Genomic DNA, 26,303 nt, shown 5'->3' on the forward strand with positions numbered 1-26,303 from the left:
TTACTGAAAGTCGTATTTTTTACAATCAAGTTTGGAGGGGTTAATATTAAGTTTAAATCTGTTGAGTGCTCTTATGTTGTTGTGGTTAAAGCTATACCCTATACATGTGTGACAAACAAACAAATAAATAAATAAGAAACAGCCCTTCCTACAGAAGATAGCTTCAAAGGGAGAACTTTCTAGCTAAAACTTTGCTTCTTTCGTCATCTGCAGATGTTGCGAAATGTATTGCAAGTGAGTACGCAAGGCAGTTGTTTGCGGACCTATTAAATCGTGGGGGTGTGGGGTGGGAGGGAAGTAGACAGGCGAGCACACACACACACAAACACACACACATACAAACAAATTTGGACCAACCTTATCACCCTTTCCAGCCAACCAGAACCGCTGAAGAGTTCCATGCGCCAACCAGCTTGAAGCGGAGGAAGAGGGAAAGAAATTTCGGGGAAGAGTTCACCAGGCAGCGTTGCGTGAAAAAAGTATAAAAAGTTTCCGCGTGACAGAATTCGTCCCGTTTGGCTGAAGAAGCCCCCTCGTCCATTCACAAGAGCTTTCTGGGAGAGGCGGGGAAGATCCACCGAGACGGTACGTGCAATTGTGTTCATGAGGGTTCTTGGGGAAACTAGGGGATAAATCTTTGTTGTTGTACAGAACAAATTATTCAATGAGAATATTTCATTGATTCAGATCTAGGATGTGTTATTTGAGTGTTCCCTTTATTTTTTGAGTAGTATAAATTGAATTAATAAGTTAAATAAAGATTAAATAAATTCGTTACACGATTGCAGAGGCTTTTGGTCTTCCTATTCAAATGCAAGTCGCGGGTTGGCTCTTTAAAAATTCCCCCCTCCCTTCACCTTTTCGCGTCTGACATTGTTTGCATCTCCGATGTAGAAATCTCCCTTTCCCTTCCTAAAATCTTCACTCGAGGGATTTATTTCCCTGCTCTTAAAGCCTCCTGGTGAAACTTCTCCCTTCCCAGACTAAGGCTACAATCACGGATCCAGCAATATCCTAACGAGATTGAGCGTCCGCTCCGATTAGGCAAGACGTTTTTAGTCCTAAATCTTTGCCACGTCAGCAATAGACGGATCGCCAAGTAAAAATGAACAGAATGTAAAGGCAGAAGAATTGGGTCAAGGAGCTCCTATGGAGAGTAGGGGGCAGAGGGCTGAGGTGTAGTTAATAATTCTCTTTGGGGGGCTTTTTTTTTTAAACCAAACTTGAAGGATTTGTAGCTCTTCAGATATTGCTGAAGTAGAATTTATTTTATTTATTTATTTATTTTGTCCAATACAAATCGAAAGTTAAAGAGAATAAAAACATGTAGTAGTAAATATCAGGAAAAGGATAGAAGAAAAGATATGAGAATAGAATACATCAATGAAGAATAGAGGAAAAGATATATGAATGGAAGAAAAGATATATAAAATATAGGAGGGGCAATTGGACAGGGAATAGAAGGCACACTAATGCACTTATGCTCCCATAAGAATCCCAGCATCTCTGCTATTAACCATGGAGCAGCAGGAGTGGGAGGGCTGGTCCTTCATTGTAAAGATAAGCAATCTTGCCAGATGATTTCACACTTGGAATTTGGAGAATCCATCCATCCATCCAGAGAGAGAGATAGGTAGGTAGGTAGGTAAGTAGGTAGGTAGATAGATAGATAGATAGATAGATAGATAGATAGATAGATAGATAGAGAAAATCTCATTATTTCCACTGACATTCTTTTTTTTGCAAAAAGTTTTTTATTTTTCTCCACACATACACCTTCAATCTTCAATACAATACAATGATTCATATCTGTTTACATTCTGCATTCATTATCCATCTGGTGCCACCTCCTTTTGATGTTATCACCTGGATTACCCCAAAATTGTTCTTTTTCCTTATTCAATTTTAAAACACTATTAGCTAATAATTTTCTGTAAGCTCTTTTCTCTCATCTAATACATTTAGGCCATAGTGCTTCAATCATCTCCATACACCCCCTACTTGTTTCATCTATATTTCTTAATGCTTATTTATAATAATTGCCCTTTAAGAAGAATTTTTTTTTTACTTATCTTTAAACATTGAACATCCATTTGTATCAACTAAATCCTACATTATGTCTAGCCATAGCAATAACAATACCGGGGAAAGGACAAAGCTGCCCCGACCCTTTGGAACCAACTCCCCCCCGGATATCAGAGTTGCCCCCACCCTCCTAGCCTTTCGTAAGCTCCTTAAAACCCACCTCTGTCGTCAGGCATGGGGGAATTGATATTTTCCCTTCCCCTAGGCTTATAATATTTATGCATGGTATGCTAGTATGTATGATTGGTTTTTAAATTGGGGTTTTAAATTAACTTAAACTTAAATATTAGATTTGTTTACATTGTACTATTATTGCTGTGAGCCGCCCCGAGTCTGCGGAGAGGGTGGCATACAAATCTGATAAATAAATAAATAAATAATAAATAAATTCCAGGGGCATAAATCACATCCATTTCTTTCATTATCTGGTCATTCTATTATATTTTCCCTTCTCAAATCAAACGTATCAAACTATAACATAATACACTTAAAAAGCATATCATGAATTAACATATAGTATTCGAGTATCAATCAGCCTAATTAATAAAAATCTATTAATAAGAATCTGTTTATCTATTGGACTTTTAGAATCTTGTCATTGCCCTTCCACATACCAGGAGAGATGATGTATATACAGTATTGACAAAGCGGTTGCTTAGTCTTAGCCAGTGATGGTGAACCTTTTTCCCCTTGGGTGCCGAAAGAGCATAAGCTTGCACTATCGTGTATGCATCAGTGCCCGCACCCATAATTCAATGCCTGGGGAGGGCGAAAACAGCTTCCCCCACCCCCCCGGAGGCCCCCTGGAGGCCAAAAATTTCCTGTTTCTCAACTTCTGGTGGGCCCAGTAGGCTCGTGTTTTGCCTTCTCCAGGCTCCAAAGGCTTCCCTGGAGCTGGGGGAGGGTAAAAATGCCCCCCCTCCCCTCTGGAGGTTCTCTGGAAGCCAAAAATGTCCTCCCAGAGCCTCTGTGTGACCCAAAGATCAGCTGGCCGGCACCCACATTCACGTTAGAGCTGAGCTAGTGCAACGGTTCACATGCCAACAGATATGGCTCCGCATGCCACCTGTGCCACCAGTGCCATAGGTTCTCCGTCAGTGACATATACATTATTGACAAAGTGGCTGCTCAATCTAAGCCAGTGTTTTCCAACCTTGGCAACTTGAAGATATTTGGACTTCAACTCCCAGAATTCCCCAGCCAGCATTTGCTGGCTGGGGAATTCTGGGAGTTGAAGTCCAAATATCTTCAAGTTGCCAAGGGTGGGAAACACTGGTCTAAGCAATGACAGCCAGTCCCCAAAGAGCCATTTAACCCAAAGCCAAACTGGTGGAGCTGTTCCTGTTTTCCCAGTAAGCATACATTTACATCCCTCACTCTTCAGGTATCGTTGGACTGTGGTGGACATCAGTCTTTCCAATGACTGTGCTATCTTGGACTTATGAGAATTAGAGTTTGACAACATTTGGGGAACTACGTGCTCCAAACAAGGGGGTTGTAGAGTAGGTTTGAAAGAATGCTTAAGATGTAGCTTAATGCTCATCCGAGATTTCAGGCAAACATTCATTAAGGCTATATGATTACATGCCTTGTTAAGTCAAGGACTGCAAAATCTATTGGGAAAGCTGATTTGCCATCGGATAAGCAAATCCTATTACCTTCTGTACACAAAGAAGATTCTTAGTTCTTACTGCCAAAACCAGAACAGTGGCCATATGTAGTTTGATATGCCAGGAGGACAATAAAAAACATTAAAAGAGTCATCTTTGGCTAGATGAGAAACACAGCTACGCTTCCCATGGCTGTATCAGGACTACGTTTCTCCCAATTGCATTCCTCAGGGACATGATCTTTCAAAGATTTTGTTTTAATTTATGTATTGCTAGTATGATGCAATAAAATCTTTCAAAGATTTTATTTTAATTTATGTATTGCTAGTATGATGCTATCTTTTTTTCTACTACTACCCTGAGTGTTCGGAGAAGGGCGGCATACAAATCCAATAAATATATATATATATATACTTCTAAAAGCCCTGGTGGCACAGTGGTTAGAATGCAGTACTGCAGGTTAATTCTGCCGACTGCCAGCAGTTTGATCCAGATTGGTTCAAGGTTGACTCATCCTTCCATCCTTCCAAGGTTGGTAAAACTAGGAGCCAGATTGTTGGGGCCAATATGCTGACTCTGCAAACAGCTTAGAGAAGGCTGTAAAGCACTATGAAGCAGTATACTGTACTGTATAGGTTCTGTTGCTATTGCTATTTATTATACAAATAACGAGAAACTTTAACAGCTGGGAAGAAAGTATTGCTCGTTATCTTCAAATACTAACCCACCCTTTGGAAGAGGGTATAGCAGTTACTATTCAATGAAGAACTTGAAGAGACTTCAAAGATAAACCAATCTTTTCTGTCTATTAAAATGGCCTTCTGCCTCTGTCCACACCAAGTTTCAAAGCAGTCCACACTTTCACCTGTTATCTTCTTTGATTCATAATTGTAGTTGACTGCTTTCTCTGAGGAAGATTGAAAGGCATACTTTCTTTCGATCACTCACTGTTTTAAACCATGTGTTTCTCTACATCGAATGCCTTTTTAAAAAAATCTATGCACTAGGTAGGAATACCTGGCTACATTTTACTTATCTTTTAAATAACGTTCATTACTTGATAATGCGGTTGGTATTTTGAAAAACTTTATAGGGCAGATCCTCAGAGGGAATATAGTTGAAATTTAGTCACAATTCAAAGTGTTGGTCATGACCTTTAAAGCCCGACATGGCATGGGACCAGATTACCTCCGGAACCGCCTGCTACCGCACAAATCCCAGCGACCCACAGAGTTGGCCTTCTCCGAGTCCTGTCGACTAAACAATGTCGTTTGGCAGGACCCAGGGGAAGAGCCTTCTCTGTGGCAGCCCCGGCCCTCTGGAACCAACTCCCCCCGGAGATTAGAACTGCCCCCACCCTCCCTGTCTTTCGTAAACTACTTAAGACTCATTTATGCCGCCAGGCATGGAGGGGTTAAGATATTCCTTCCCCCTAGGCCATTACAAGTTATGCATGGTATGTTTGTGTGTATGTTTGGTTTTATTATAAGGGTTTTTAGTTGTTTTATTAATTGGATTGCTACATGCTGTTTTTGTCATTGTTGTTAGCCGCCCCGAGTCTGCGGAGAGGGGCGGCATACAAATCCAATAAATAAATAAATAAACAAACTATCTCTTAAGTATCCAAATTATATTTGATGGCAACTTTGTTGGGTTTTTTCATAGCCAGTGGGCCTCATCAAAAAAGAATTAGCATGGTTTTTTTTCTAATTTTTTAAAATTATTTTAGAGGTCCTGGCAATAAGGACATTGTTTAGAATCTCCCAAACAAAACTGTAAAAGTTTGGGGAGGGGGGGGTTCCACTTTAAACATTTTGAAGTCATTGCTCTCTTAAGTCAAAATTGTGATAGCATTAGAAGCGACAGATGAGCATACACATGCAACCTACAAAAGCATCTTTCTGTAGTACTGAATCTCTAGGCTGCAACGTTTATGCAGGTGGCTGTGGAAAAACAGATCCATTTGTGATTGAGCTGCATGGAAACTGTGGTTCAAAGGATAAAAATATAGATGAATACAAAACTGGAATGTTGGATTTCAAAACGTATTAGCAATAGCACTTGGATTTATATAATGTATTACAGTGCTTTACAGCCCTCTCTAAACAGAGTCAGTATTTTGCCCCCCAAAATCTGGGTCCTCATTTTACCCACCTTGTAAGGATGAAAGTGATTTGCCATTGCTTCCTTCTTAGAGTGGAGAGGATGTGTCTGGCCCAAGACCAGAGCTGGCTTTGTGCCTCAGGTGGGGCTAGAACTCACAGTCTCCAAGTTTCTAGCCAAGAGGCCAGTAAGGGGCGTATATAAGTGCACTGATGTGCCTATCGTCCCCTGTCCAATTGTCTTTACTTATCTCATATGTCATATATATTCTCTCCTTATCTATCTATCTATCTATCTATCTATCTATCTATCTATCTATCTATCTATCTATCTATATATACTGTATATATATATATCATATATATTCTCTCCTTATCTCTTATATCATATATATTCTCTCCCTCCCATCTACTTCTCTTCTTTTTACTTTCTATCGTCATATATATTACTTAATGTCTATTCTCTTCCATATGTATTGTATATTGGACAAAGAATAAATAAATAAATAAATAAATAAATAAATAAATAAATAAATAAATAAATAAAAGTTTCTAGGTGTCTTAACCATTGCACTAAACTGACTCTCATTTAATTGCAGTGTAGAAGATTTATTTATTACATTTGTATTTTGCCTTTCATCCAAGATCTCAGTGAGCCACCATAAATAACAGTACTCCTTCCTGTCTTTCACCATCGTATTAATCATGTAAGGTATAATTAAAGAAGTACTTTATAAATGCACTGTAGAAAAATTCTGCTAATCCAAGATTATTTTTAACTAATAGAGCAAATCATTATATTATTAAAAACCTGCTTAGATTGCTACTAAAGTCGATATCTTTTGGGTGTAGGAAATGTAAAGAGTGATCATTTCTAATCCATGTAATGGCTGTACTCAGTGGTTAATTATTCTCCACACAACCAGGGTTTGGACTTATCAAAACTAAACATTAACTGTCTATTACCTAGGAACATAAACTGGACACATGTCCTAAAAGACTCACAAGAGACCTTGCAAATTGCACATCTGTCCCCCCTCCCTCGCAAAACACACACACATACACCAGTCCACAATGCAACAACCATAGCTGAAAGGCCAAATCCTTCTACTAACACAATCCGCTAGCCCTTTTCTGACCTCAGTTCTTGTACTTTGGTCTGTCATCTGTTGTAACATTAACAGAAGACAACCTTTGTGCTATTTCTAATAGGGAAGTATTCCACACACACACCACCCCAGCTTCTTCTGTAGTTCTAAAGAAATGAAGGGGGGAAAAGGTTTACATTCCATTTAGGTTGACTCTTCCTGGTTAGATCCTGTTGTTTCGCTGCCAGAAACCTGATTAGGCAAACACCCAACACAGCCTTCTTAAATCCTGATATATCTTAAATACCACCTCATATTTATAGGACTGCAATACCACTGTGAAATTTTTAGGCTTGGAAAAAACAAGTTATTTGCACAACAAATGAGTTCAATCAGCACTTAGTTATGTACTTCCATAACTAGTGATGGGAGAGGGGAAAGTGGAATTTCTTTCCTAGAAGGCAAAGTCTGTTATTCTATTATGATTTGTACTTTTGTTTACAAAAATGGAAATTAATGTATTTTTTTCAATGCGGTGTCAATTTCCTTTAAAAAATTGTCTCCAGAACTATTCAAGTACAGGCTGCCAAATGTATTGATTGCTGATGGAGGGGGGTTTATATAGCGGCCCATTTCACACACATAACTTGTTACAGTATTGATATGCTGTCAATTTCAAATGGCTCCAGGCAATTACTTATTATAAAGAACTACTCTCAACAGTTTGCAATAAAACTTCAAAACAAAACTAAACCCTCCAGTATTAAAAGCCATTAACTTTAATGGTTAAAATAGTTCAAAGGCTTTTTTAAAAGATACATTTCAATGTCTTCTTCATATCAAAATATTTAGAGATAAACTTTCCTCATCTAGGCAGGCGTTCATTTATTCAGATAGAAAAAGTTTTGTACAGTTTTTCTTAGGATCGTATTTTGTGATCACCTGTGGTTTTGGATGCTCTGTCATTACAGGAAATAGTTTTGTTTTTTTAAAAGTGGTAGTGTTACACACATGCAAACATGTACATTATCAGGAAACAGCAATTGAATTAAAAACTGCTACTGCTGCACCATAGAGAGTATTTTAATTTACTGAACCTGTGTATGGTTTGCCAATTGCACAGTGGCAGATGGGACAGCACTCCAGAGAGTAAACATTATTGCCCATACGATCATTGGTTGCCCTCTCCCCTCTTTGGAAGAGCTTTATAGATCCTGCTGCCTTAAGAAAGTTTAAAATATTCTTTAAAATCCATCTCATCCTGGGAAGCCTTTTTTTTTTCAACTTTTACCATCTGGCAGATGGTACAGGATAATAAAGACAAGGACAAATAGGCTGAAAAGCAGTTCTGGCTCATTAAAATACAGGTAGTCCGGGACTTATAACTAATAGTTTTTGTGACCATTAAATTACAAAAGTACAGGTGTACTGAAAAAAGTGATTTTTGGATCATTCTTTGTCAAGTGAACCAGGTGAAATTGAGGCCTTATTTGAAAAGTAATCATCACAAAAACAACAAATATGATAGGAAGAAAGCATGCACTTTCTACATAAATAAAAATGATGATGGTTGAGGGTGAGAAAACAGAGAGCAATAGAAAAAACTTCCTCTTCGTAATGTAGTTGGTTGAAGGTGATGAAACAGAGCTCTCTGTTTGCTCATCTTCAATCATCTTCATTTTTATTTCACTAGAAAGAGCACATTTTTTTCTATCATATATGATGTTTTTGTGATGGTTTCTTTTCAAATAAGGCTGCAAAATTCAATCAAGTGGACACCTGGTCCACTTGACAAAGAATGATCCTTATCACTATTTTTCACATGACCTTTGCAGCATTCACATAGTCATGTGATCAAAATTCAGATACTCAGCAACTGGCATATATTTATAACAATTGTGGTGTCCCACAGTCATGTGATCATCTTTGGCGAACTTCTAACAAGCAAAGTCAACTGAGGAGCCAGATTCACTTAACAAATGAGTTACTAACAGAACAACTGCAGCGATTCACTTAACAAGTGTGGTTAAAAAAAATGATAAAATGAGGCAAAACTCCTTTAACAACTATCTTGCTTAGCAATGGAAGTTTTGATCTCTGGTTGTAAGTCAAAGACCACCTCTGCAGGATGCTTAGAGCTCATTATATCATTTTTATCAAGCCAGATATTAATTAGATGGGAATTACAGAAATGCAAAATGTCTTAGGCATTAATCTTAGCAAACACGGAAATAATTGCTCAGTTTGTTGTTCTTATTATCCAGGATCTAAGAAACAGGAAAGGCTGAAAACCTGGAGATTCCCTGATTATATTAACTTTCTTTTTTAAATGTTCATTTGTAAGTATTTTATTAGAAGAAAACAATCTTATAAACTCCCCACTTCCCAGACTTAAAATTAATAGGGTGACACATATTACTTACATTAGAGATGGTCAGAAGGAGGATGAGTTTCTAGAGATCCCAATGCTTCTTGCTTCAAGAATGTACGACTATGTAGATACTGCTCCAAATTCTGAAAGTCCTGTCTGTGTTAAGCAATAATGCACATTGAGAACATGTCCACATGAGGATTCTAAGAAGTTCCAGACAACTGTTTTCCCATGATGTCAGCAGTGTTTTAAAATTAAGCTGGTTTATCTCCAGCTCAGCTGTGGCTTAGATGAGAGTGATGCACAACTCATGTTATGCTTGACTTCTTGTGTGGAGATGTTGCTATTCCACTTCCCTTAGCAGGAACTGCTCACAGTCACTCATGCCCTCATCACCTCGATGCTCGGCTACTGTAATGCTCTCTACATGGGGCTACCTTTGAAAAGTGTTCGGAAACTTCAGATCGTGCAGAATGCAGCTGCGAGAGCAATCATGGGCTTTCCCAAATATGCCCATGTTACACCAACACTCCGCAGTCTGCATTGGTTGCCGATCAGTTTCCGGTCACAATTCAAAGTGTTGGTTATGACCTATAAAGCCCTCCATGGCACCGGACCAAATTATCTCAGGGACCACCTTCTGCTGCACGAATCCCAGCGACCAGTTGTGGGCCTTCTCCGGGTCCCGTCAACTAAACAATGTCATTTGGCGGGCCCAGGGGAAGAGCCTTCTCTGTGGCGGCCCCGGCCCTCTGGAACCAACTCCTCCCGGAGATTAGAATTGCCCCCACTCTCCTCGCCTTTCGTAAGCTCCTTAAAACCCACCTCTGCCGTCAGGCATGGGGGAACTGAGATACTCTTTCCCCCTAGGCCTTTACAATTTATGCATGGTATGTTTGCTTGTAGGTATGATTGGTTTTAAAATAAGGGTTTTTTAGTTGTTGCAGTATTGGATTTACATGCTGTTTTTATTATTGTTGTTAGCCGCCCCGAGTCTACGGATAGGGGCGGCATACAAATCCAATGAATGAATGAATGAATGAATGAATGAATGAATGAATGAATGAATGAATGAATAAATAAATAAAAATCTTGCTTCATTGCTTCTCCTGGTTTTTTTGGACTGTACAGGGAATTCTCAACTTATGACTGTTCATTTGGAAACCTTTCAAAATTTCAAAGGCGCTGAAGAAAGGGATTTACTACCTGCTGCTAGAGCTATGGATGCTGCAGTACCTCTACAATCATATGAACAAAATTTGGGCACTTATCCACCAGCCCTTATGACAGATCTCAGGGATGCTCTGACCTGTATCCCACCCCGCAGGGTGTCTTGGGCCTACCTTCCACCTGGCTCGGTCTCACAGTTTTAGTCCTGTTCAGGAATAAGAATGGAAAATTTGGTTTCAGGTGGTCCAACTACAGATGTCCATTTGGCAGGGTGCTAGGGTTGAGTCTGAGCCTTTTCCTCACCATCCAGACCTTCATACACTGAGATAAAGACCTTGATGTCACTACTTAGTCAGGCTTAGCTTGGATATATCATCAGCTTAGCGGTCATATCTGACCTCAAAATGACAGATCAGCTCACATAGATATTAAACAAGAGAAGGGAGTGTGCCAAGTCTTAAGGAATCCTGTACTTGTATATCAAAGAACTCAGGTTCATGGTGTCCTCCCCGCCAACACTGACTGGGGCCAGTTATAAAGAAAAAGGAAAATCACTACAATACAGTGTTTCCTATTCTTCATCCCCAAAGGTAGTCCAGAAAGACACTATGGTCAATTCTATTGAAAACAGCCAAGACATCAAGAACTGGGATAGTCCTAGTTCCTCTAGAGCAATGTTTCCCAGCTTTGGCAACTTGGAGATATGCTGGCTGGGGAATTCTGGGAGTTGAAGTCCAAATATCTCCAAGTTGCCAAGGTTGGGAAACACTGCTCTAGAGATCACAACAAATGTGCCCGATGGCATCTCTGTACCAGGTTCCTGTCTGAATCCCAACCAAAATGAGTCCAGGGCTCTTTGAAGCTGAAGACATTTTTAAAATCCAATATTTATTGGGGGGGGGTTGTTTTACTAATTTATAATGGCTGAAAACCTCAGTGTGGGTGAGAATGTGTCCTCTTCCTGTTACCCTACATTTAAATACACAAATGTCTTACACCATTATAATGATGCTGCTGTTGCTAAAGTATTTTTTTTTAAAAAAAATCATAACATTATTCAGATATTCAAATAATTTTATTTTAAAACTTTGGAATGGTCTTTTCTTTCAGCCACCATGACCCACCAGTTTCCATCCCTCTCTCCGGAGCAGAAAAAGGCACTCTCTGACACAGCTCAGCGGATTGTAGCTACTGGCAAAGGGATCCTAGCTGCAGATGAATCTGTAGGTAAGTGCCATCAAGCCAGGGGTGGGTTCCTCCCAGTTTGGACCAGATTGCCCGAATCATTAGTGATCCACTGTTGACGTGACGATGGCATCACGGATCCAGTTTGGTTAGTGCCAGTCTGTGGGCACCGCCCCCTTTTTGGGAGAATTTTTGATGGATTTTTCTATGTTTGGATGGCGTTGCCTTTTCCGCTGCTTGAAAAATAGCTGTCCTGCCCACCCCCGGGTTAATGTTGACCTTTATTTATTCACCCGAAGCACAGCTGATCAGCTGTGCTTTGGGCTGAATCCTGCTACTGAACATGCATAGAAGCAAAATTCATCAGGGAATGCACATGCAGAACATGGGCACATGTACAAAATGTTACAATGCAAACCAGTAGGAAAGGTAAGTGGAACCCACCCCTGCGTTTCTTCTTTTCTATCTAGGCTGAAAGGTTAGATTCATTCGTTTCAGTAGAGAATGATTCCACTGTGAGGGGCTCCGTTGATGAATAAATGAGGCTCATCTTCAGAGTTTGTTTGTTTGTTTGTTTGTTTGTTTATTTATTTATTCCAATACACAATGAGGGTTTTAGTGGGTATATATCTATATACACATAGTAAAATACATGATGAAGGTTATAGAGGAGATACTCATAGTAAAATACATCTAAGAAATAATAGAAAAGAAGATATAGTAATAGAATATATCAATGAAAGAATAGAAGAAGAGATATAGGAATAGAAGAAAGGTATAGGAGATAGAGGAGAGCAATAGGACAGGGGACAGAAGGTACTCTAGTGCACTTGTACTCGCCCCTTACTGACCTCTTAGGAATCTGGATAGGTCAACCGTAGATAATCTAAGGGTAAAGTGTTGGGGGTTTGGGGATGACACTATGGAGTCCGGTAATGAGTTCCACGCTTTGACAACTCGGTTACTGAAGTCATATTTTTTCAGTCAAGTTTGGAGCAGTTAATATTAAGTTTAAATCTGTTGTGTGCTGTTGTGTTGTTGTGGTTGAAGCTGAACTAGTCGCCGACAGGCAGGACATTGCAGCATATGATCTGGTGGGCAATACTTAGATCTTGTTTAAGGCGTCTTAGTTCTAAACTTTCTATGCCCAGGATTGAAAGTCTAGTCCCATAGGGTATTCTGTTTCGAGTGGAAGAGTGAAGGGCTCTTCTGGTGAAGTATCTTTGGACATTTTCAAGGGTGTTAATGTCTGAGATGTGATATGGGTTCCAAACAGATGAGCTGTATTCGAGGATGGGTCTGGCAAAAGTTTTGTAAGCTCTGGTAAGTAGTGTGAGATTGCCAGAGCAGAAGCAGAAGCAAAAGCAAAAGCTTGTCTAAGTTGCCTTAGACAAGCCAAGGAAAGACATTCAGAAAGGAATTTCACATTGTTTTCTAATCTGTCTCTGCTTTCCCTACACTACACACTTCCAGACTGCAGGTAAAGGAGAAAAAATGTGATTTTTTTTTTCTAATCAAAAATTGCTAGTAATATCCCAACTTCTCCTAATCCTATAGGAGAGAGGGATTAGCCAATTTTCTATAAATATCGAGAATCTTTTCACATGATGTGGAATGAATGAAGATGAAATTCCATGCCTGTAATCTGAAGGAATATAATCCACATAGGTGATACTGCCAGCTAGACTGTAGCTCAGAGGTCTTCAAACTTAGCAACTTTAAGACTGGTGGACTTTAAGGCACACAATTCTCTAGCCCGCTGTGCTGGCTGGAGAATTCTGGGAGTTGAAATCCACATGTCTTAAAGTTGCTAAGTTTGAAGACACTTGCTTTATCTGATGGCATTTTACAAATCATTTATTGTGTGTTATTCATGAATTTGTTTGTTTGTTTGTTTGTTTGTTTGTTTGTTTGTTTGTTTGTTTGTTTGTTTGTTTGTTCGTTTATTCATTTATTCATTTATTCATTTATTCATTTATTCATTTATTCATTTATCCATTTATCCATTTATCCATTTATCCATTTATTCATTTATTCATTTATTCATTTATTCATTTGTATGCCGCCCCTCTCCGTAGACTCGGGGCGGCTAACAACAATGATAAAAAACAGCATGCAACAATCCAATTAATAAAACAACTAAAAACCCTTATTATAAAACCAAACATACACACAAACATAGCATGCATAACTTGTAATGGCCTTGGGGGAAGGAATATCTTAACTCCCCCATGCCTGGCGGCATAAGTGAGTCTTGAGTAGTTTACGAAAGACAGGGAGGGTGGGGGCAGTTCTAATCTCTGGGAGGAGTTGGTTCCAGAGGGCCGGGGCTGCCACAGAGAAGGCTCTTCCCCTGGGGCCCGCCAAATGACATTGTTTAGTCGCCGGAACCCGGAGAAGGCCAACTCTGTGGGACCTTATCGGTCGCTGGGATTCATGCGGTAGCAGGCGGTTCCGGAGGTAATCTGGTCCGATGCCATGTAGGGCTTTAAAGGTCATGACCAACACTTTGAATTGTGACCGGAAACTGATCGGCAGCCAATGCAAGCCACGGAGTGTTGAGGAAATGTGGGAAAATCTTGGAAGCCCCGCAATGGCTCTCGCAGCTGCGTTCTGCACGATCTGAAGTTTCCGAACACTTTTCAAAGGTAGCCCCATGTAGAGAGCGTTGCAGTAATCAAACCTCAAGGTGATGAGGGCATGAGTGACTGTGAGCACACCCTACCATCTTCTTTTGCCAAGCCTTTAAAACTTGTTATAAATAAAAGGATAGATTATAGGATAAACATAGAAACATAGAAACATAGAAGTCTGACGGCAGAAAAAGACCTCATGGTCCATCTAGTCTGCCCTTATACTATTTCCTGTATTTTATCTTAGGATGGATATATGTTTATCCCAGGCATGTTTAAATTCAGTTACTGTGGATTTATCTACCACGTCTGCTGGAAGTTTGTTCCAAGGATCTACTACTCTTTCAGTAAAATAATATTTTCTCATGTTGCTTTTGATCTTTCCCCCAACTAACTTCAGATTGTGTCGCCTTGTTCTTGTGTTCACTTTCCTATTAAAAACACTTCCCTCCTGGACCTTATTTAACCCTTTAATATATTTAAATGTTTCGATCATGTCCCCCCTTTTCCTTCTGTCCTCCAGACTATACAGATTGAGTTCATTAAGTCTTTCCTGATACGTTTTATGCTTAAGACCTTCCACCATTCTTGTAGCCCATCTTTGGACCCGTTCAATTTTGTCAATATCTTTTTGTAGGTGAGGTCTCCAGAACTGAACACAGTATTCCAAATGGAGTCTCACCAACAAAATAAGGTCACCAACAAAAAGTTCCTGATTGTTAGTGTTTCCCCTCTCCATAGGGACAATGGGTAACAGGCTGCAACGCATCAAAGTGGAGAATACTGAAGAAAATCGCCGTCAGTTCCGTGACATTCTCTTCTCTTCCGACAAATCCATCAGCCAACAGATTGGGGGAGTTATTTTCTTCCACGAGACTCTCTATCAGAAGGACAACACTGGAAAACTCTTCCCAAACGCCATTAAGGACAAGGGCATAGTGGTTGGAATCAAGGTAAAGAGTTTAAAAATCCTTTCCCAGATGTCTCAAAGGTGTTTTTTTTTTCCAAAAGGCAGCTGGACTGTTTTTTTCCTTCAGGAAGAAGAAAACATTTCGCTTCTGGTCCCCACAATCAGAACTGATGAAGCTGATGAAGCTTCTTGAATGAGAAGCAAAACATCTTATTTTTCTTCCTCAAGGGGAAGAAATGTCCAGTTGGCTTTTGGGGGGGGGGGGAAAGCACCTTTGAGAAAACTATGACCTGGAATTCAGGGGTCCCTGCGGAGCACGGGAGATACCTGTGGCGCTGGGATATTTATTTATTTATTCATTTGTCCAATACATAAATACATAGGAAGAAAATAGACATGTGATAATATAAAAATAGACATGTGATAATATAAAAATAGACATGTGATAATATAAAAGAGGGTGAAGGTGAACTTAGAGGAGAGGATATATGAAAGGAAGAGAATATATAAGATAAGTGAAAGAAAGGAAAGACAATTGGACAGGGGATGAAAGGCACACCAGTGCACTTATGTACGCCCCTTACTGGCCTCTTAGGAACCTGGAGAGGTCAATCGTGGAGAGTCTAAGGGAGAAGTGTTGGGGGTTAGGGGTTGACATAATTGAGTCCAGTAGTGAGTTCCAAGCTTTGATAACTCGATTGTTGAAATCATATTTTTTACAGTCAAGTTTGGCGCAGTTCGTATTAAGTTTGAATCTGTTGCGTGCTCTTGTGTTATTGCGGTTGAAGCTGAAGTAGTCATTGACTGGTAAGACATTGCAGCATATGATCTTGTGGGCAATGCTCAGATCGTGTTTTAGGCATCGTAGTTCTAGGCTTTCTAGGCCTAGGATTGTTAGTCTATTTTCGTAGGATATTCTGTTTCGAGTGGAGGAGTGAAGGGCTCTTCTGGTGAAATATCTTTGGACATTTTCAAGGGTGTTGATGTCTGAGATGTGGTATGGGTTCCAGACAGATGAGCAGTAGTCTAGGATGGGTCTGGCAAAAGTTTTGTAGGCTCTTGTGAGTTCAAGTTTCAAGTTTAAGTTTTATTGGATTTATATGCCGCCCCTCTCCGAAAACTCGGGGCGGCTAACAAGAATCATGAACAATATACAATAAACAATAAAATCCAATACTAAAAGCAAATTAAAACCCCTTAATATATAAAAACCAAACATACATACAAACATACCATGTATACAGTTGTAACGGCCTAGGGGGAGAAAAAAGTCTTAATTCCCCCATGCCTGGGTGAGGTTGCCTGAACAGAAGCTGCATAGGATCAGGTTGACAACTCTAGAGGCCACGCCCCCTCTCAACTATGACCTGGATGACAGAGAACCTCCACAGATGTCCTTTTTATAGAATTAGTTGCTGCAGAAAAGTAGAAGTAGCCAGCTTTTATCTGCACTTGTATTGTAGTATGGATTGCAGGCCACAGAAAAGCAAGGATAGTACAAAGTAAAAGGGGGGGGGGAGCTGTATATTGTTGGCGTTACACAGAGTTTACATGTGCTAAATCATTAGGGTGAAGTTGACCCAATAAACCCAACATATATTGGTAGTTCCCATGTTTAAACGATCTGTGTGCTTTCCTACATTTTGTGATACATGTGCATTTAATGCTGTGTTAATTGTCTACAGCTGGATAAAGGCACAGCTCCATTGGCGGGAACTAACAATGAAACCAGCATTCAAGGTAAGCTTTCTTTTACATCAGAGGACTCAAACTCATGCTGACATGTGACATATCGAGACTTTTTTAAACCGGGCGTGGGCTTGGCCAGCGCGTGATGCATTTGGCCCACTGGCCAGGAGTTTACAGTCCTGTTTTGCTTCATAGAATTTTCAGAAACATTAGCTAGAATCTTAGATAAAAGGGTTCAAGAACAAGGGTAAAGAACACAGTGGTTTTAAGTTGAGGGGGAAATCTTCTATAAACACTAAAAGCAAGAATAAATTAATCTTGGGAGGAATCGAACCCTAGATTTGGAGGACAGGGTTGCATTTTAGTCCTGCAAACTCAAGAACAAAGGAATCTAAAAATCCAGAATATGTGTTCAAATAGGAACACAATAACATGTTTAAGGTACCAAAAGTAATAATGTGCTGAAATGGACAAAATGACCATTGAATGAAAAGAAAAAGAAGATTCGGAATACTACAAAACTTGGAATTTACCATATGAGTGGATTGACAAAAAAACCCCCAAAATGATGCATGAAAATTGAAGAAATATTCATAAATAATAATAATAAAAAATAAGATAATATACAATATTAATACCAAAATTGAGAAATATTTTTATGAATAATGGGTATTATAATCAAATCTCCAATTGATGTAAAATGAATAGCAAAGTTAACAAAAGGAAAATATAAAGCATAAGAAATAATATATGTACCCTGATAGGATTAGTAGATGTCTACATATATTTGTTGTGTAGTTGGTTTTGATATTTTTTTATAATGTTTTTTCTTTTTTGTATGTCTTTTTTGTGTTTTTTTCTTTTTTGTGCTGTTTTCCACCCTCTTATTTTGTATTTTGTTTTTAAAGTTTATATATCAACATATATATATATATATATATATATATATATATATATATATATATATAAACATGTTTAAGGTACAAAAAGTAATTATTGTCATGTGCCTCGAGGGCAGTGCTTGCAAAGAGTTATGGGGGGTGGGGAGGAATTATTGTCTAAACTTTCCTTAAGACTACAAAACAATTCAACTTTTCTATCTGGTATTCTAAACTACCAGAAGACAATGGTTTTGTTTATGTGGCATTCTTGTCCATAGTTAACTCAACCAAGTACAGTGATACCTTGTCTTACAAACTTAATTGGTTCCAGGACGAGGTTTTTAAGGTGAAAAGTTTGTAAGACGAAACAATGTTTCCCATAGGAATCAATGGAAAAGCGATTAATGCGGGCAAGCCCAAAATTCACCCCTTTTGCCAGCCGAAGCGCCTGTTTTTGCGCTGCTGGGATTCGCCTGAAGCTCCCCTCCATGGGAAACCCCACCTCCAGACTTCTGTGTTTTTGCGATGCTGCAGGGGAATCCCAGCATTGCAAAAACGAGCGCTTCGCTGGCAACGGAAGTCCGGAGGTGGGGTTTCCCAGCAAAGGGAGCATCAGTGAAATTACAGCATTGCAAAACCACTGAAGTCCTCGAAACCCCACCTCCGGACCTCTGTGTTTTTGCGATGCTGGGAACATGGAACTCTGGAGGTGGGGTTTCCCATGAAGGGGAACCTCAGGGGAATCCCAGCAGCGCAAAAACGGGTGCTTCACCGCCAACGGAAGTCTGGAGGCAGGGCATCCCAGTGGCAGTGGTGGGTTTGTAAGGTGAAAATAGTTTGTAAGAAGAGGCAAAACAATCTTAAACCATGGGTTTGCATCTTGAAAAGTTTGTATGACGAGGCATTTGTAAGATGAGGTATTACTGTATTTTTCAATGAAACCAATATGCACTATTGGATTTTCATGACAAACAGAGCCATAAATGAACTTCGCGGACTGAGTTTGCCACACTGGAAAAACTCAACTGCTAAAATACTTCTTACATTTGCCTTCAGGTCTGGATGGGCTTGCTGAGCGCTGTGCCCAGTATAAGAAAGATGGAGCAGATTTTGGCAAGTGGCGTGCTGTGCTGAAAATTACACATACAACTCCCTCTACCCTTGCCATCCAGGAGAATGCTAACACATTGGCCCGCTATGCTAGCATTTGCCAACAGGTATAATAAGGTCTACACAAATATTTGCGTGCTTGGGACAATTTGTTCAGCGGCTTGATAATGAGTATGATTGTGAGCATTCCTAGTTTTTAAGCTGGCTAAACTCAAGTACAGCCTAATCTAGATTTCAATTAAATTTTCTCTCTCTGTTTGAACACCAGCATGGCTTAGTTCCTATTGTGGAACCTGAAATCTTACCTGATGGAGACCATGATCTGCAGCGATGTCAGTATGTGACCGAAAAGGTAAAGAGTTGTTGCTGCTCCAGCTGTTGCCGTTGTTATAAAGCAATGCACAGTCAGCCAGATATTCAGACTGCGTTGGCATTTTAGTCTACCTATCGAGTCCTTAACAAGGACCTGGGATAGGCAAATCGGGATAGAAACATAGAAGATTGACAGCAGAAAAAGACCTCATGGTCCATCTAATCTGCCCTTATACTATTTCCTGTATTTTCCTTAGGATGGATATATGTTTATCCCAGGCATATTTAAATTCAGTTATTGTGGATTTATCAACCATGTGTGCTGGAAGTTTGTTTCAAGCATCTACTACTCTTTCAGTAAAATAATATTTTTTTAAATAATATTTTCAGGGTGTTTGACTTTGTTACAAATATCTTCGCAGGATGGAAGCTGTTCCAAGTAAATCTGCTGTCTGCAATTGACATCATCATCATTATTAGTCTGGTCCATTTTTCATTCTAAAATTAAATTCCCATGGATGCAATGGTCTCATCCCCTGGTTATCAGGGTTTAGTTACTTAAAATGTATTTCTAATCTTTAAGAACTTTAAGTCCAAACGGTTTTGTCTCTCTTGTAGTATTCATTCTGCTCCTAAATTATATCATTTAAAAAAATAGGAAAACCATTTAACCTCAGCTGTTATGGGTACAAATTAAGAGGTTTGTGCAGGCTTGTAATTTTATTAGAAATAAATAGGTAAGAAATAGACACCAACCATGAAATATATATGCCAGTTTTGAAATCTTGGGGTAATGCCTTTTGAAGTGAAATGAGTAAAGATGAAGATTTGTTTTCTCCATTTTTTAAAATGTAAGACAAGCATATGCCACTGAGCCACGCCATCCAACATTTCTTATCCTGGACTATAATGGCTGAGGTTAAAGGAAGTTGCATATCTGACATTGAGAATAGCAGTCCCCAATCTTTGTGAATTGGTAGACTGGCGGGCGGTGGGGAGAGGTGAACTGGGCTGCATGAGCAGCGGGCCGAAGCATGTACACACAGAGAGATAGCTTGACTGCAAGTTGAGCTGTGCACCCATCAGTAGTGGGTTCCTATCGGAGCAAAAGTTGAGCTGTATGGGCACAGTTGATCATGTGGCCTGGTTCTGAATAGGCCATGGTCCAGTAGTCGGCCTTGGTTTGGAGGTTGGGGGGCCCTGATCTAAAGGACCTGATTAGATGTAAATAAAATGTAATAAATGATAATGTGTTGCACTCCTATCATTTTCAGTCAGTGTGAGTGTTAATGAATGACAGAGACTATAGTCCGACACTGAAGGAAAGTACCAGATTGAGGAAGGCATCTTGAGTAACCATGGTGACACTGAAGGAAACTTATTGGCAAGATTGTTGCCGAAACATCTTGTTTGAGGATAAAAGCACACTTACCCAAGAATTATCACACTAAAAGAAATATTTTAATGGAAGAAAGATAAGCCTTCATTGAATAATTAATAGAAAAAGAATTTATATATATACCGGTATATATATATGTTTTATTTTAAGCACGATTTTAGTATTTGTACTTATGTACTGTTTTTTATCCTATGTTGGAGGAAAATAAAATTTGTATTTTTTTAAAAAAAGAAGAAGTGGGACTATAAGCATTTTCATCATCACTTTTCTTTGCAATCCCAGGTGCTGGCTGCTGTTTATAAGGCCTTGAATGACCACCATGTTTATTTGGAAGGGACATTGTTGAAGCCCAACATGGTGACAGCTGGACAAGCTTGTCCCAAGAAATATACCCCACAAGATGTGGCCATGGCAACGGTTACAGCTCTCCTTCGGACAGTCCCAGCAGCTGTTCCAGGTAATTCTTCAGGCCTTGTAATTTGAGCAACAGAACTTACCTCAGTTATTATTTCATTTCAGGTATTCCTTTCTAATTAAGATTCTTTTTGAAGCTAATGTGAACATCCTAAATCCATATTTATTGGTTTGTGAAGGGAAAAATATGGTGTTTTCCTGTGAACATTCTATCCGTAGTGAGACCTGATTTTAGGCACACAAAATCTTTTTTGCACTTACACTTGCCAGTTGTGTGCCTATCTTCAGCCTGCTAGTTTAAATGGTGGAAGACTGGAAGTCTCTAGCACAGGGGTGTCAAAACTCACATTATTATGGCAGCATCACGTAATGTAACGGGACTTTTTTCCCCTTCACTAAATCGGACATGACATGCTGTTTCAACTTTCAATGCTCATTAAGCAAATGGTTGTAAGTCAAGGACTACCTGTATAAGGAAGTAGCTGACTATCATTTGTGAGATTTGGGATTTATTAGTCTAATCCAGTGATGGCAAACCTTTCTTTCCACAGGTGCCAAAAGCACATGTGCATATGCTATCATGCATACGCGAGTGCCCACACCCATAATTCAATGTCTGGGGATGGCAAAAATATCCTCCCTGCCCTCCCCCCAGAAACCCTCTGGAGGACTGATACAGCCCATTTCCCAAACTCTGGTGGGCCTGCTAGGCCTGTTTTTCGCCCTCTCCAGGCTCCAGAGGCAAAAATGCCCTCCCCCATCCCCCTGGAGACTCTCTGGAAGCCAAAAATGCCCTCCCAGAGCCTTCGGGCGAGCCAAAAATCAGATGGCTGGCACGCACATGCCCATTGGGGCTGAACTAGGGTAACAGCTCGTGTGCTCGCAAATTTATCTCCACATGCCACCTGTGGCACCTGTGCCATCACTGGTCTAATCATATAAAATATCACAATCCAGCACAGTTACTTTATCATTTAAGAATTTGACCCATCAGTATCTTGTAACCAGTAATGGGCAGCCAAAATTTTTACTGCCATACTGTGGGTGTAGCTTATTATGTGGGTGTGGCTTGATGGTCATGTGACTGGGTAGGAGTGGCTTGCCATCCATGTGCCCAGGTGGGAGTGGCTTGAGTGATTATCATTGTTCAGGTGAACTGTTAAGTCCTCGACTTACAACCTCACCAGTGTTGCTCTCTGGGGTGACAATTTACTTTGCATTTCCTGCGCTCTCCTTCCTTGGTCATCCCCCTGCCTCAGGCTGTGTAGCTAGGCGAACGGTTGCCAATCAGCTGTTGAGAAAAGATGGGGGAGGAAATGGGCCCCCTGCAACTCTTGCCGGTGCTGGTCTCCCTGCCGCTTTCCGAGGAGGAGGATGGGAGGGTGGGAAGTTCAGCTGGAGCTGGGCACACAGCTTCATTTATGTTGTGAGCCGCCTTGAGTCATCGGAGAGGGGTGGCATACAAATCCAATAAATAAGTAAATAAGTAAATAAGTAAATAAGTAAATAAGTAAATAAGTAAATAAGTAAATAAGTAAATAAGTAAATAAGTAAATAAGTAAATAAGTAAATAAGTAAATAAGTAAATAAGTAAATAAATAAAAAATAAAAAAATAAAAAAATAAAAAATTTCCACTGGTGGAACTGTTTTCCACCCTGCCCACCCCTGCTTGTAACCTGTAATCTGTAATCAGTATCTTGTAATTCCAACTGCAGGAATTTGCTTCCTTTCGGGGGGCCAAAGTGAAGAGGAGGCATCCATTAACCTCAATGCTATCAATCTGTGCCCACTGGCCAAACCCTGGAAGCTGACTTTCTCATACGGACGAGCTCTGCAAGCATCAGCGCTGTCTGCCTGGTCTGGCAAGCCTGAGAATAAGAAGGCTTCCCAAGAGGCCTTCATGAAACGGGCAAAGGTAAGCCAGTATCCTTGAAAGGACCAGAATCTTTGGCAAAACTATACATGTTTCAAACTGAAATATTATTGCTTTCAGTCAAGTTATTTCTCACATTTTTTCACTAACAGAACAGGGATGGATGCATCTCTCCTCTATTTTCATATACCCTGTGGAGGACAAATTTATAAAGGGCCCATGATTATAATTAAAAACTGTGCCCCAAGGACAAAAAGGCTCGTGTCCTGGTTTATCAAGTACAGTAGTACCCCTAGATACGAGCATAATTCGTTCCATAAGGGAGCTTGTATCTCGAGGCAACTCGTATATGGAACAAGTTGTTTTCCCCCTCTGAGATAACTAAAAGCAAGGATTCTTGCGCCACCTAGTGGACACTCGGCTCGTATCCCGAATTTGAGCTCGGGAATAGAACAGAAATGTCTCTCCCCTCATGGCTCGTATCTTGAAATACTCGCATGTAGAGCAGCTCGTATCTAGAGGTACTACTGTACATCTGAGTTAAACCAAGCTCAGAATGATATAGAACAGTGATGGTGTTGTGGTTGGCTCTGGCCCAGCTCCTGCCCCAGGGAATGTGGAGGTGGATGCAGGGGAAACGTCAACATGTCATAGGCCTGTTTTATTGCTGACAGAGTCAGGTAGTACAGTTTCCTCGGGCGAAGAAGGTGGGGGTGACTTGGAAGAGGGGAGTTTGGCACACAGCCCAGCAAGCCAATCTCCCTTATCTTCGGTCAATTCGGATGACGAAGTGTTAGACCCACGCAGGCGCAGAATTATGCATCGAAGAGACCAATTGAGGAAATATTACAGGAGATAAGAGAGGCCACCTGTGTTTGGGTGGGGCTCCAGCAATTAGAGCTGCTGATATAAATAGCAGCGTGCTACTTTGGCCGTTGTGGAAGATTATCTGATCGTTGTTTCTTCAGGACCGTGCCTTGCTGTTTCCAGACTTTGTTGATTTTTCACGACTTTGAAACCAAAGCAGAGCAAAGTGTGTGTGTCTCTCTTCATGGGAGAAGGAGGGCTGTGACACTCCTTCACAGCTGCTAGCTAAGTACTTAAGTTTGTATGCTGGCAGATATGGCTCCATATACCATCGGTGGCACACGGATAAAGAACCTCACCATGCAAATTTTGTGATCAAATCATAGTACTCGCACTATAAAAGGGATAGTTTAGTGGTTTAAGGTATTTAAAGACATTAAGAACATAGAGAAGAATTCTACGCAAGCATCACTAAAGTGAAATTTACACAGTTAGATGTGATGATTTTCTACCACTGTCTTGTGGTATATTTAAGTCACAATTCATCTTGATTGACTCTATAGCTAACACATTTGTGCTCTTATATACAAAAGATTTATTATTACAATAACATATCTAATATACAAATATTTCAAATTGAATGCTATTTTTGCTATTTAATATATCTGATATAAAATTACATTGTTTATATAATTACATCTTATAATGTAGTCTAATGTAGTCTGTGAACTGATGTATTTTTCCACCAAATTGATCGCTTCTTCTGGGTCTTATTCTTTTTAATATGTTTGTGAGTGACATAGGGGAAGGTCTGGTAGGGAAGGTTTGCCTATTTGCCGATGACTCTAAAGTGTGCAATAGGGTTGATATTCCTGGAAAGGTCTGTGATTTAGCTGTCCTAAATAAATGGTCAAAGCAATGGAAACTGCAGTTTAATGTTTCCAAATGTAAAATAATGCACTTGGAGAAAAGGAATCCTCAATCTGAGTATTGCATTGGCAGTTCTGTGTTAGCAAAAACTTCAGAAGAAAAGGATTTAGGGGTAGTGATTTCTGACAGTCTCAAAATGGGTGAGCAGTGTGGTCGGGTGGTAGGAAAAGCAAGTAGGATGCTTGGCTGCATAGCTAGAGGTATAACAAGCAGGAAGAGGGAGATTGTGATCTCCTTATATAGAGCGCTGGTGAGACCACATTTGGAGTACTGTGTTCAGTTCTGGAGACCTCACCTACAAAAAGATATTGACAAAATTGAACGGGTCCAAAGATGGGCTACAAGAATGGTGGAAGGTCTTAAGTATAAAATGTATCAGGAAAGACTTAATGAACTCAATCTGTATAGTCTGGAGGACAGAAAGAAAAAGGGGGACATGATCGAAACATTTAAATATATTAAAAGGGTTAAATAAGGTTCAGGAGGGAAGTATTTTTAATAGGAAAGTGAACACAAGAACAAGGGGACACAATCTGAGGTTAGTTGGGGGAAAGATCAAGAGCAACATGAGAAAATATTATTTTACTGAAAGAGTAGTAGATCCTTGGAACAAACTTCCAGCAGACGTGGTTGGTAAATCCACAGTAACTGAATTTAAACATCCCTGAAATAAACATATATCCATTGTAAGATAAAATACAGGAAATAATATAAGGGCAGACTAGATGGACCATGAGGTCTTTTTCTGCCGTCAGTCTTCTATGTTTCTATGTTTCTTGTAGAAATTATTCAGTATAATTAAATACAGCACTATAACAAGAGCCTGTTGAGTAAAACCATGTTTGAAAGCTTAAGCTTTGCTTAGATTAACTGATGTTTCCCCTCAAGTCTTTGTTTTTGTTACTACCTGTATCTTTTCCCTTTCTTTTTCAGATTAATGGTTTGGCTTGCAAAGGCCAGTATGTCTCATCTGAGAAGAGCAGTGGAGCAGCTACACAATCACTGTTTAGTCCCAGTTACACATACTAATATTAACACCAAAGCAACCGATCTCGAGAAAAACCAGGGACCCTTGATTTCAACCCTGAGCTACAAATATTCTCCTTTATTGACATACTAGTTCAGTCATCTTCTCCTACATTTGGCAAAAAGCTGAATGAGAAAACATCCCACAATATATATTCCTAGCAGGAACAGCAAATGGATGGATTGCAATGATAGGCATCATGGCCCTCTGTAAATCCTTTGACACCATGCAAATTAATTTAAATGCATTCATAAGGAACCAGGCAGGTTTTAAGAATCTAATCTATCATTCATGGGTCCACTGCCTTCCTTTTTATGACTCCCTCCCTGTCCTGTTATTATTATCCAAGAGGAGAAATATGAATAAAATGTCCACGTGAAGAGAACAATGTGAAGAACAGCAAGAAAGAGGAAGCAGAGAGTGCCTTTTCCAGTCTATAAACTCTAAGCAAATGTCTTACCACTGTGAAAAGATTAAATCGCTGTGAAACTTTGACCAAGTCTGTATCCGTTATTCATTTCGGGTCCTGTTGCATTTTTGCTTTTTTGCGTGACAATTCAACGACCACATATATATAATGTCTTAACATAAGCAGCGTTTGATTAATGTGTTTAAGATTGTTATAAAAGGGGGTCTTTCAAAATACCAGTAGGTGGTTCAGATCCCAAGGGGAACCACATTCCAAAAAGCTGCTACCCAAAAAATG

The 26,303-nt window shown here is 39.8% G+C and overlaps 1 protein-coding gene across 1 annotated transcript; it reads left to right on the forward strand.

The window, feature by feature from the left end:
- Positions 1 to 277: 277 nt before the first annotated feature.
- Positions 278 to 26,092, forward strand: ALDOB (aldolase, fructose-bisphosphate B). The gene is made up of 9 exons (XM_070742408.1): positions 278 to 585; positions 11,537 to 11,653; positions 14,986 to 15,197; positions 16,840 to 16,894; positions 18,781 to 18,941; positions 19,103 to 19,186; positions 20,828 to 21,002; positions 22,676 to 22,875; positions 25,504 to 26,092. Exons 2-9 carry the CDS (start codon positions 11,542 to 11,544, stop codon positions 25,597 to 25,599), a joined length of 1,095 nt encoding a protein of 364 aa, XP_070598509.1. The 5' UTR covers positions 278 to 585; positions 11,537 to 11,541; the 3' UTR covers positions 25,600 to 26,092.
- The last annotated feature ends 211 nt before the right edge of the window (positions 26,093 to 26,303 follow it).

The sequence above is a fragment of the Erythrolamprus reginae genome, chromosome 2 (genome assembly GCF_031021105.1).
Source record: "Erythrolamprus reginae isolate rEryReg1 chromosome 2, rEryReg1.hap1, whole genome shotgun sequence".
NCBI lineage: Eukaryota > Metazoa > Chordata > Lepidosauria > Squamata > Dipsadidae > Erythrolamprus > Erythrolamprus reginae.